The sequence below is a fragment of the Oncorhynchus masou genome, chromosome 12, assembly GCF_036934945.1.
Source record: "Oncorhynchus masou masou isolate Uvic2021 chromosome 12, UVic_Omas_1.1, whole genome shotgun sequence".
Classification (NCBI taxonomy): Eukaryota; Metazoa; Chordata; class Actinopteri; order Salmoniformes; family Salmonidae; genus Oncorhynchus; species Oncorhynchus masou.
Window position 1 is genome coordinate 63,369,627 of NC_088223.1, and position 13,315 is coordinate 63,382,941.

At 40.3% G+C, this 13,315-nt stretch overlaps 1 protein-coding gene across 3 annotated transcripts; it reads right to left on the reverse strand.

Moving 5' to 3' along the window:
- Window positions 1-32: 32 nt before the first annotated feature.
- On the reverse strand, window positions 33-11,655 carry LOC135550627 (brain mitochondrial carrier protein 1-like). Of its 3 annotated transcripts, XM_064981618.1 has the most exons (9): window positions 11,445-11,655; window positions 10,767-10,865; window positions 10,110-10,248; window positions 8,711-8,805; window positions 6,052-6,137; window positions 5,775-5,870; window positions 5,447-5,571; window positions 5,067-5,280; window positions 33-4,488 (listed from the first exon to the last, which is right to left on the reverse strand). In XM_064981618.1, exons 2-9 carry the CDS (start codon window positions 10,828-10,830, stop codon window positions 4,447-4,449), a joined length of 861 nt encoding a protein of 286 aa, XP_064837690.1. In that variant the 5' UTR covers window positions 10,831-10,865; window positions 11,445-11,655; the 3' UTR covers window positions 33-4,446. The 3 variants fall into 3 exon arrangements, with proteins under 3 accessions (XP_064837690.1, XP_064837691.1, XP_064837689.1); XM_064981619.1 differs by lacking the exon at window positions 10,767-10,865 and having other exon boundaries at window positions 11,445-11,654; XM_064981617.1 differs by lacking the exon at window positions 11,445-11,655 and having other exon boundaries at window positions 10,767-11,183.
- Between the last annotated feature and the right edge of the window lie 1,660 nt (window positions 11,656-13,315).

Genomic DNA, 13,315 nt, shown 5'->3' on the forward strand with positions numbered 1-13,315 from the left:
GGATACTAATATGATTTATTCCAGCTGGTTCCAGGTATTAACCTGTATGCTACTACCACCTATTTTTGGAAATCTGTCTCTCTATAGAAGATAATGCATATGTCAATCAATACTTTGAGCTGCCATATATTTAGACCATCGTTTTTGTGCACATTCTAATAAAGATGTAATTTCCTTCTCACTTGATTACTCAACTGTCCACCCTGGTGTTGGGTGCTTAAAAATAAATACAATTAATTGTATTTGGGAATGTACATTTAATCAAGTTATTTATACAAAGCCAAATCAAATCTTTCACTGAAAATAGTTTACACAATTAACCAACTAAACACTCAATTGACTAAACAAGCAAAATATTTGATTGCAAATACAGTTTTAAAATCAACAGACATTTGACCAAAATGCAAATGACCAGGTAATGACAGGCTGAAATATTTGATAGAGACCAAACAGTGTTTCAGCCAGCTGAGTCACACAGCAGTAGAGAATACAACCATGAAAAACAGAAATAAATAAGATAGTCGTCAAAATATAACCATACAGCAAGGCAAGTCTAAGCAGTCAAAAAGGTAACAACATTGTACTGTCATTGTCAATTCTCAAATTCCAATATAATGATAGAAAAAAATTCCTTATTTGAAAATGGATTCTAATCTTGAATTAGATGTTCAAATCACTCCCTGAATTGACTCAACTGAAAATTATCACCCAAGCATGTATTAATATATATCAAAGTAATAATCAATTTGTGGTTGACAACAATATGCAGCTGGAGCCAATGAAAACAATAATTGTCCAATAAATCATAAAAAACAGCAGCAATGTTGTTCCTAAGCTAGACATGCTCACATACTGTAAGTAAAAGCATGCAGTAAGCCCTGCCAAGTGTTTAAACAGGAATGAGAGAAAAAGTACATAATATACTCTGCATTGCTGAGTAAAGGGGCAACAGGTTCAAGACTTCAATAATGTGTTTTGTTAAGTTCATATGGGAAAACATGATCATGCAATAAATAAATACAAATCTAAAATAGATAATGCTTTGGAAAGAAATTCAATAAAAAAGTTACTCGTAAAGTACTTTCGGATTCTCTGTGGGGGAAAAAGTGTGTTACATCATTGTAAAGACACAGACAAAAGCTAAAAAGCTTGACTGCTCAGTAATGCATGACTGCTGAAACAACATATTAAGCAACAAAACTAGTCATTCTAATAGAAATCAACCTGGACATGGGCAGAGGTGGAGAATCAGGCATCATATAAATTAGAAACATGATCATGAAAGTAAAGTATAAGGCCTGAGTAAGAATGTAACAGTACAGTTATCCTGATACGTTGGCAACTGACCTACTCAGACGGCGCTTTGAAACAGTGGTTCAATAAAGTACAGAACATGCACACTTTGGCACAACAGCCCCCATATCCTAGTCCATTCAGGGCTTTACTCAAAGCTCAAAATAAAAATTCAAAGCAGATTCTCTAAAGTAACTATGTACAAGTTAGACATGCCTGTCAAAATACAGTATCCAACTTTACATGTGTGTATCACTCTGTACATACATTTACATAATGTACACTGAACAAAAATATAAATGCAACATGTAACGTGTTGGTCCCATGTTTCATGAGCTGAAATAAAATATCCCAGAAATGTTCCATATGCACAAAAAGCTTATTTCTCTCATATTTTGTACACAAATTTGTTTACATCCCTGTTAGTGAGCATGTTATCCTATGTCAAGATAATCCATCCACCTGACAGGTGTGGCATATCAAGATGCTGATTAAACAGCATTATCATTACACAGATGCACCTTGTCCTGGGGCCAATAAAATGTGCAATTGTGTCACACACCACAATGCTACAGATGTGTCAAGTTGAGGGAGCATGCAATTGGCATGCTGACATCAGGAATATCGATGAGAGCTGTTGCCAGATAATTTAATATTAATTTCTCTACCATAAGCCTCCTCCGTCACTTTAGAGACTCATTCTGATTGGCTGGGCCTAGCTCCCCAGTAAGTCGCCCTGGCTCCCAAGTGGGTGGGCCTATGCCCTCCCAGGCCCACCCATGGCTGCGCCCCTGCCCAGTCATGTGAAATCCATATGTTAGGGCAATTATTTATTTATTTTAATTGACTGATTTCCATACAGTTGAAGTCAGAAGTTTACATACACCTTAGCCAAATACATTTAAAGTCAGTTTTCACAATTCCTGACATTTAATCCTAGTAAATATTCCCTGTTTTAGGTCAGTTAGGATCACCACTTTATTTAGAAGAATGTGAAATGTCAGAATAATAGTAGAGAGAATGATTTTATTTAAACTTTTATTTCTTTCACATTCCCATTGGGTCAGAAGTTTACATGCACTCAATTAGTATTTCGTAGCATCGCCTTTAAATTGTTTAACTTAGGTCATACATTTCAGGTAGCCTTCCACAAGCTCCCCACAATAAGTTGGGTGAATTTTGGCCCATTCATCCTGACAGAGCTGGTGTAACTGAGTCAGGTTTGTAGGCCTCCTAACTCACACACGCTTTCTCACTTCTGCCCACAATTTTTTTAAAGGATTGAGGTCAGGGCTTTGTCATGGCCACTCCAATACCTTGACTTTGTTGTCCTCAAGTCATTTACCCACAACTTTGTAAGTATGCTTGGGGTCATTGTCTGTTTGGAAGACCCATTTGCGACCAAGCTTTAACTTTAGAAATTGCTTGCAAGGATGAACCAGACTTGTGAAGGTCTACAATTATTTTTCTGAGGTTTTGGCTGATTTATTTGGATTTTCCTATGATGTCAAGCAAAGAGGCAGAGTTTGAAGGTAGGCCTTGAAAGACATCCACAAGTACACCTCCAATTGACTCAAATGATGTCAATTAGCCTATCAGAAGCTTCTAAAGCCATGACATCATTTTCTGGAATTTTCCAAGCTGTTTAAAGGCACAGTCAACTTAGTGTATGTAAACTTCTGACCCACTGGAATTGTGATTGTGAAATAATCTGTCTGTAAACAATTGTTGGAAAGATGACTTGTGTCATGCACAAAGTAGATGTCCTAACCGACTTGCCAAAACTATAGTTTGTTTACAAGACATTTGTGGTTGTTGAAAAACAAGTTCATGACTCCAACCTGAGTGTATGTACTTCCAACTTCAACTGTATATGACCTGTACCTCAGCAAAATCTTTGAAATTGTTGCATGTTGTGTTAATATTTTTGTTCAGTATACTGTCATGGGAATCACCATGACAACCAGGCAGGTCCCAGAAAGTGTTTCCATTCCTGTGCATGTTTAGTGTTCCAGACAACAGCAGACACCTCTACTTCACACAAAAGGGTTGTGGTGAAATGTACAGAAAGTCAGTCTCCGGGTACCCAATAGTAGCTTTGGTTCAACATTGGACTAAATTCCCTTCGCATCTTACTAAACATACATATAGTCTCCCCACATAAAAAAAAAATACTAGTTTACTATAGAATACTGCAGTACTTACTATAGAATTCTGTAGTAAACTATAGTATACGATACTACACTGCAGTGTACCTTAATCATTTGTAATACTTAATATAGAATATTTTAGTATAATGTAAAATACTATAGTAAATACCACAGTATACTATAGGCCACAAAAACACTGCACTAAATATTACAGTAATGTCAGCAAAACTACAGTAAAAGGCAGCAAAAACACTACAATATATTTTAACCATAGTATAGTAACTTTTCATGTGGGTCACCGTTGTCCTGAGTTCCTCTAACAGGCTAAACAGCATCTACTGTGACCTTTACTTACCCAGGTAAGTCATTGAGAATAAATTGTCTGACAATAACAACCAGGTTAACATGCCATGCATCGCATCCTCTTCTAGCTAGTCCTGCCCAAAACATTGAAGACATTATTTAAACGTCAGATCAGACAAGCAAAACCCCAATGCTATACATTTAACAGCCATGGTCTTTTCTTGCACATCCCATGAAGTATAGAGATGTGTTTAAAAAACTAGTCAGACACAATCAGAGGCCTATTCCACATCCCTAAAAAAGCTCAAGTAGATCTCCAGTTACCGTTCTGCCTAGGATAGTCCTCCTCCTTTTCCCACAAGCTCACTTTAAAAATGGTAACAAGCTGGCAGTCAGCGTACCTAGCTAATACCTTATGGTCCAAACGGGCTTCCGTCCTCAGCTACAATCCTAAGCTTCAGCTGCCAGGAGTGGCATCAAGGATGGTTGATGAGTACGAGGAAGTGTTTAAAAAATAAATAAAAAAACATTAAAAGTTGTATAAAAAAATAATAAATATTATTATATTTAACTTAGATGAGCATGCACATACAGATTGTGTGACGAGGGAGGGATTGTGAATGAAATGAAGACAAAGGGCTGGGGTGTTTCCCGCGCTCTGATACACTCTGGTCCGACGGAGTGTCCACTCCCTGTTCAACTATAAGGGGAGTTTCTTCAGCTGCTCAAACGTGATGAAGAACTAAAGAGCTCTAGTTAAGGACAATACATGGCGGCAGCCCTGAAGCACAATCATGACATTGTCTGTGCCCATACAAAAATCACAAATACTTATAAGACTTAACTAAATAAAATGTAAGTTTTGTATGGTATTATACAATATCACTGTAAATATAACAAGGTTCCTCCTTGCATATTTTGCTTCACTATAAGAATTTGGCACCCTCTACTGGTAGCCAAGGAGAAAGGGGACAGGAGTGCCATAACACAAGCTGTACACCTGACAACAGTTCTCCGTTCCACTCTGCTGTTCTCTCTGAACCTCTGAGCAACAATAGGGTGATAGAATTAGAACATGCTCCAGTTCCCAAAGGGAGAGTAGCTCAAAAACAAACTGACAACTTGTCCTGCAATGCTGAAGTCCACCTACTTTTACCAGGCATGGTTCTTGGATGTGTAAAATACTCAATATGAACTGATGCAAAACTGAACTGACCTAATAGAATGCAGAGAGACAGAGTTCAGATGACTCCGTTATTTGGATCATAGTGCTGGCAACACAGTGGGTTTGAACTTTGATTCCAGTGATGGAAAGGATACAATGATGTTCCATGGCCCCAGACGCAGCCAGTTGGGCCAGAAGCCCTTGTAGAGGGCAAAGAATCCTTCGTTCTTCCAGGTCTGCATCAATCCGTCCAGCGTGCCTTTATACATGGGGTTCCCAGACAGCACTCGCTGGTTCATCATACGCGTCCGCACCACATCCACTGGGTTGGAGGCGAGAGCCCCCGCCAGGCCACACGTAAAACTGGAACTGCAGGCAGAGAGACCGATGTGGGAGAAGCCAGAGGTTCAGGTGTATAATATGCACACTCACTGTTAGGTTTTCGATTATCTTTCTCAGAGAATATGACGGTACATTAGGAATAACAAAAATGATATATTTATATGCATTTTACAATATTAATGTCTAAACTCACATAAAGTGTGTGAGTATGGTGTCTCCCATAGTGCCAGACTTGATGAGGTGCTTCTTAGTGATGTCATAGACAGGAAGCTCCACTCCCACTACGATGGCTGCCCGCTGAGCTGTAGGGATGACGCCCTGAGGATGACAACAGTATAAATACAACAACCCGACAGTACCAGTCACTCAACGGTCTTCAGACGGCCAAAAATAAATAAACTCACTAGTTATAAGCTTACAAAACAACAAAACTCTTCCATGAAAATAAAAAACACAAAAAAATATTGATGACAGATCAGAGCCACTGTTTGATAGTTTGTGATCGAGGGGGCACCACTCACCCTCCACAGGCCACGGGTTCCCTCTGTCTGGTAGATGTTTATGAAGTTGGACATCATGCTACCTTGTAAAAGACTGCCCTGGGCCTGCATGCGGATCTGAACACAATATAGAAAATCAGGGCCTGCGTTCAGCAGGGCAAAACGTTGTGAGACGTTCAGATTATGAGATGCCTCAAACATGCCTCTGACACAAAAAGGAGTCACGTCAGTTCTATACATGACATTACTATCTGCAATGTCCAGTATCTAGATCTTTCTGCTATCTACACGTTTTCACCTTGACAACATCAGTGGGGTTGGCCAGAGAGGAGGACAGGACTCCAGACACCACTCCACAGAACACATTGATCACCATAGTCTCATCTGTCAGGGAAAAGAACGGACAGCCGGTTATTCCTCCACATCAAAACACACACAAAGACAGAGAGAAATTCTAGAGGTAGGTGCAACGTAAAACAAGTGGCTATAATTCTGAACAAGAGACTTTCAAATGGTCATTTAGAGGGGAACATGAAATCTAAAAGGTCGACAAACATGCAGTAATCAACTCCAGACAGAAAGTCATGAGAATTAGAAAGCATACAGAGAGCCATTAACCTATTCATTACAGCATAATAAGTCAAAGAATGACTACTAACTAGAACCCTCTGCAATTTGGATTTGTCACCATTCAAAACATACAACTGTAATATTGTTATTGTATTGAAATTGCACCCTGCCCCTCTTACAGCACACAGTTTGAAATGGAATGGGGACTATGATTGATTTATTAGTGATTATGACAGTTTGGGTTAAGACAAGAAACAATTATCATTATAAGTCACTAGGTAAACAAAACAAATCTACAGTGGAAGTAAGAAAGACAGAGGAGAAGGAAAGAAATGATGGATTAAGTTTAGATCAATAGTTACAGTGTAACCTTGATCAATGTGACCAAGAGTTAGTGTGGTCCTGGTGCCGTTCATTATGGCAAGAGAACGGGCACTGGATCCCCCCGCCCAACCACCACACCAGGCAAACCACAGCCTGTACCAAAGATAAGCATTCAAAACACATTCGCACAACCTGGCAGAGTGAGGCATACAGAGTGAAGAAGCACAACACCAGCAGAGGAGAGGTCTTCTCTTCACAACACAATCACAGATAACACAGTCCCCATTCCAGTGATTACTTTGAGGCGGATCCTGCCGGAACAGGATCCGGCACCTCTCCGTTTTAGACTATTTCTTTCCAGAACTTATTTAGCCAGATCCAGTACCTCTCGTGGCATGAAAAATAATTGTCACTTTTTGCAATATAAAAATTCAAATAAAAATTTTCAAAGAATAACTGCTGTCTGTTCAGAAAGAAATGAAATAATTCAGAATAGCCTACTATACAATGAGAAGCCCTATAATTTTGCCACATAGCTAGGCAATATTTTTTAAAGAAGCTATTGGTCCTGTCTGTCGATTGTGTGTGGCCTAATAACAAGGCATAGCCTGATCAGGAATGCACGGCAAATCTGACAGTGAATAGCATGCATACAAATAAGGGCTTTCCAAAAACATTTCATATACAATTGCGGAATAACACAGGTTGGAAAGTAAATGGCTCCTGCTGAACAGAGAAGACTAATCTGTCTGCTGTAGACTACCAAAACATCTGATCAACTTCCAAATAGTGTTTTACAAAGTAGTATAACAGACACAGGGTTTAGGCTTTTGGCACGGACACATTGGCCATCACCGGCAAGTGAGCTGCACATCATTGGGTGAGCATGGAAAATCCTTAAATCTCAGATAAATCAGTGGGTCAACCCCTCTACTAACTAGGTAATCTCTTCTCAAACTCCATTTGGTTCCGTTTCTCGGTCTACTGCAGGTTCAAATAATCCTGTAATTGTTTGTGCAGTAAATACTCAGTCTCTCAGTAGATATTGCTTCCTGTGATATGGGAATACATGTTGGCGCCGGTTAATGTAATGCAAACCTATTAATAGACAACTGATGAGATTTGTTCCCTGTTGCAATGGAGGCTCCCAGTCTCCTGTTTATATTGGGCATTAGTGACGGCAGTTAGGCACTCTCGGTTTGTGTTTTCAGACATCTGCGTCAATGCAGGTTGTCCAGACAGGTATTTAACATGTTTTCCCAAACTGTTATTTTTGCTGATGACAGTATGAGAAAACGCCCTATAAGCTCTACTGGAAAGCCTAGAGACATAACAAAAAACACTGATCTTCAGAAGAAGCAACGCAATGGCCCATTTCAAAATTACAGGCTTTATTTAAACCCCTGTTGATTGTTTGTGTGTGCAAATTAACAGTATGGTGAAGTCACAAGTACTGACTGCTGTCCCCTCTACCCTTTCAGGTTGGCCAGCTAACCTCTTCCCCCCAAACTCATGGCTGTAAAAGGGTGACTTTATTGTCCTGTCCTGGTATGACTGTTGTTAAGGTCAGTCTGTTACATGAACTTAGCTGGGACATGCAGTTCAGTACTCATACAAAAGGGTCGCCAGATTTCATGTGCATGTCGGAGATCCTTGACATTATAAACAACTGAAGTTAAATAATTCTGAGGGCAAAAGTAGATGCCACAAGATACGACCAAACCTCACGTGTGACCCACAACCACCACCCCACACAGTCACTCTCTCATTACTACTGACTTCTTGTCATTGATGATGCTTCCAGATTTATGCCCAGTTTTTATACTACATGCTAAAAGTCTATACAGTTGTAGAAGGCACCAGGCAAACAGAAGAGAGTACCTTATTACAAAATCATGCCATTGCCTATGACAGCACAAATGTATGCAATGCATTGTTGCTTACATCAGCTGTCAGGTGTCATAGATGGATGTTTAGGGCAAAAATAATAATTTAAAAAAATGAAAGAGCAAACAGAGAAAATGATGTGAGATAGAAAGCAGTGGGGAGTCATTGAAACCCACCTTCCGGATGGGTCACAAATAACCTCTTAAGTGTGTTGTAGGTCCCGATCTTGATGGTCCCGTAGGAGGCTTGCCTCAGGAGAGCTGGGGAGATCCTGCACAGAGAAAGACAGGAGTCATTTCGGGGAGTGTCAATTTTATGAACAAGTGAAGAGCTTCTTGCCTAACGTTCACACCCCATTACTTTTCCATCAGGACTGTCAAGACATTGGCAGACATTTGTATTTTGCCTGGGAAGCTTGGTTCCCTGCAACTCTCTTGTAAATTGAGTTAGCGACTATTGCTGTTATCACATTGGTCACTCCGATCTCAGATTGTTTCTAGACTAACAGGTATTTCAAAGGCTGTCCCCTGATCAAAACCACAGCCAAGAAGAGCGTTTCCCCCCCCAGGGAAAGCACCTGCCCACTTTCCCTGTAAAAAGTCACGCTCTCACATACAAGACCAGACTCCATTTCAGTAGCTCAGAGGTCAATAGTTGAGAATGAGAGAATGTTCTATTAGAGTGGCTTGAGGTTAATGGATAGTGGAGAAGGTTTATATGATAATGATCTAACTAAGAAGAAAAATATTCTGTTCAATTGCGTGTTCTACAATGGTAGAAATGAGTCTCTTGGACAGTGTATGCTTGCAAATTAAACATTTGTTGAAAGGTGCACCCGTTAGATTTAGATTTCCATATCGTCATTACCGTCCTTCTCTCATACCGGGACATACGGTATTACCGGCTTAGTACACAAGGGGCATTAGGAAATGTAGCTGGCTATATTCTTTCTATTATACACATTAGAAATATGATTGCCATGTATTGTTTACTGCAAAAAAATACTTTGCTTTTTCACTGTAAGCTAATTTAGGCCTATGTACGAGGCTGCCAGCCAAATAGCCCTTCTGTTGTCATCTGATGAAAACGAAGCTATTTTCTGCCGAATGTGTTACACTAATACGTTTTCTGTGAAGAAAAACCACATTTGCACATCCCTGTTCATGCTACTGTTTTTTTTTTAAACATTAACTTTCAATAAAAAACACGCCCCGTCAATACACAGCTGGACTCACCAGCTCCCGCTTTCTCACGTTATGCTATTTACATACAAACACGTGAATGTCAACTGTTCTGGGGAACCACGTCAAGCTTCATAATGTAAAATAATGTGACAGGTAAAATGAAGATTGCGATTTGATTTATGTCCTGCACAAGTTGATTGCAGGTATTTACTTAAAACAAAGATACAAATATTAAATCTATTGACAAAATTTGCCCCGGGCAAAAGGGAAACCCTTAATGTCAAACGGGAATATGTTCTACCATAGCACACCATATCAAATACTGTAATATGTTGTTTTTTCCCCCCATGTGTATAGGCTAACATGTGTAAACCATATTATTTTTGGTCACCCAGAGTACAGTGCCTTGATGCCCTCCTCCTTGCCGATCTTAAACAGGGCGTGGAACATGCCCCGGTAGCGCACCTCCATGTACTGGGACTGGCCCTGCACCTGCAGCCGCGTCTTAGTCAGGTCTATGGGGAACGTACCTGGGGGGAGAACAACCAACAGCATCATGACAACATTGTTAGTTCAGAGATCACTGGTAGTATTTAAATGAAATGACAAAGTGACCCCTCAGTAACTAAGATCAGGTAATAGTATCTCACTGCAATGAGGTGGACTAACAATGCAGTGAATGCAATGCAAATCAATGTGATTGCTTTCAGCAAGTAGGTGTTGCATTGTTTAGCTTTTTTCTAAGGAGGTGTAATATAATTTATGTTAGTTTATCTAAGAGGTTACACAAGTAAATATAGAATTGCTTGGGGTTGCACACAATTGCGTCTCTGTAGATCTACTCCAATGGAGCACCATCATTAATAATTGTATGTAGCATCCATAATACAGGGCCATCGCCATCAGTCAAGAAGAAAGACTGCTGCAAATCTCTGAGTGCTTCTCAATGCAGCTAAACATGAGTCTTAAATGTGTGTGGGAATAGAATAATGAAAAAAATGCATGATTAAAATAAATTAGTCTTAACAAATTTTGGTGCATCGCGTACCGAATTCTGCGACAATCGAAGCCATCCCTCCGTAGATGAACGGTTTCCAGTTCAGGTTGGCCATTTCGGTGGTGGCCGCTTCTACCTGATCGAGCCCCGCTAAAAACAACAGGCCGCCGAGATACAAATAAATAAATTGTTGTAATCGTACATCATTTAACATTGTGCTACCTGATCTAATTACTCTACGAGATCTCATAAAATCAGCGTCACAGAATATTGCACCGGAAAGGATACCCTCTTGTCAAAGATTCATGAAAGAGCCATCGCAAATGTTGGGATTTTCTATTGGCTGAAATTTAAGTCAATCGAATTTTAAAGCATTTCAATTGGCTTTAGTTGCTACATTCCCCGCCCTTACCACTGTGTGTAATGTTAACGTGAGTGACAGCAATGTCGTTTAGTATTTTCACCCCGAGATGACACAATGTCATGTTATTATCTGATTATTACGCTAGCACCAGTTAACACTTAAAAAATATAGAGGTGAGTCCACGTCATCTGAAATGTCAGTCAACTCAACGGAATTTTGTTAACCTGTTGGCCTGAGCCTGCCGGCAGCGCCGCATGTTAGCATTATTCAAACAAACAACCAGCTGGCTAGCTAGCTAACGTTAACAGTTCTAAACATAATTAGAAAACCCTCAACAAAGCGCAGAACCATATAATGACACCTACCTGTAATGTAAATAAAAGTCGTGCCCTGTTATTTTATTTTGGATCTCATATCTTCGACGTCAAGTGGGTTAACTCAATAAAAATAAAAACATTACAAAAGTTATCTGGCTACGTAGCTTTCCATTTCTTGTGCACTTGCGCCGAAACAGGAACTGAGGCACCGGAAGTTTCTTCTTTTCGGTGGGGTTTATCGGCAGTTGGCATCTAACGTTACGGTGCATTCACGCCGCTTACTGTATTGGAGTGTGAGCCAGAGACGGAGAAACTAAATCCTACCTGCCAGTCCCGTTTCTCTTAAAAAAGAATCACACTGCAGGAGGTTGGTGGCACCTTAATTGGGGAGAACAGGCTCGTGGTAATGACTGGAGTGGAATTCCATTTGCTCCTTTCCAGCCATTATTATGAGTTGTCTTCCTCTGCAGCCTCCACTGAATCTACTCAATGTACTCTTTAAACTAATTTACTGCATCCCCTTCTCATACTAGATCTCAGCCAATATATTTCCCTCTCATATTGCCCACACTGTATACATGCTCCACTGTCTTTGTTTCCTGGCAATAATCACACTTTCCTGTTGGATGCTTTCCTATCACATTCAAAGTCTTATTCAACTGGCTGTGTCCCACACTTAATCTTGTAACAATAGCCTCCTCTCTTCTGCCCCTTCCTGACTTTCCTCTGTACTTGAAATAAATGCCTGCCCTTAGTATCTCTAGTCCACTGCTCCTGCCATCTCTGCTCCATCACTGTCCATATCAAGCTTGTTGCCTCTGCCTTGCTCATTGAAACTACAACATCAACATCCCCACTACTAAGTGCTTGTTTAGTCAGTACATCAACTTGCTACACCACATTCCTGCATTACAAATGCTGACCCAGTACGTCCTGCCCTTGGATCTTTTAACCTGTGTAAATTACCTGTGTAAATGGCCACAAAATCCTGATACACAGTATCCAGACGTCTATTAAACAAACCAGACGTATCAACACCCTCCCTATCTTTCCGTAGGCTCTCCAACACTTCTAGATCAACTACTGGAGGCGGGAGTAGCCATGGTGGATTTACCAGAATAGCTACCGTTGGACTAAACTCCCTTCCTTACAGTCTCATCTCCCTCGCCTGGGTACTACCCACCCACCCAAAGCTTGTGTTCTGTCCTCTCTCATGTTCCCAACATGCCTATAAAATCCCTTTCGCAGGATGAGACACCCCATGTCACTGTAGGTTGACCCAATAATTAATTGCCAGTTACTGTATCATAATCTGCAAAGGCAAATCCCCCATCTCAACATGTAGTGAAGACACTGGGGAGATCCAAAACACCCCACTACATATTCTGGGTCCTTTCCCCTGTATGACATCTAGCCTTTTCAATGAGGTCCGGGCTGCTGAACAATACACTATACTGCCATAGTCTATTACAGAGTGATGGGAAAAGTACCCGATTATCATACTGGAGTAAGAGTAAAGATACCTTAATAGAACCTCTTAGAGATTCCTTCCCCCCCATTCCCGCCCGGATCCCGTTGACGGGATTGATTTGACAACATCCAGTGAAATTGCAGCACGCCAAATTCAAAAACAAAAATACTCATAATGAGAATTCATTAAACATACAAGTGTTATACATCAAAATACAGCTTAACTTCTTGTTAATCAAGCCACAGTGTAAGATTTCAAAAAGGCTTTACGGCGAAAGCAGACCATGCGATTATCTGAGGACAGCACCCCGCATACAAACAAATGAAAATCAGATTTCAACCAGGCAGGTGCTACACAAAAATCAGAAATAACGATATAATTCATGCCTTACCTTTGAAGATCATCTTCTGTTGGCACTCCAAAATGTCCCAGAAACATCACAAGTGGT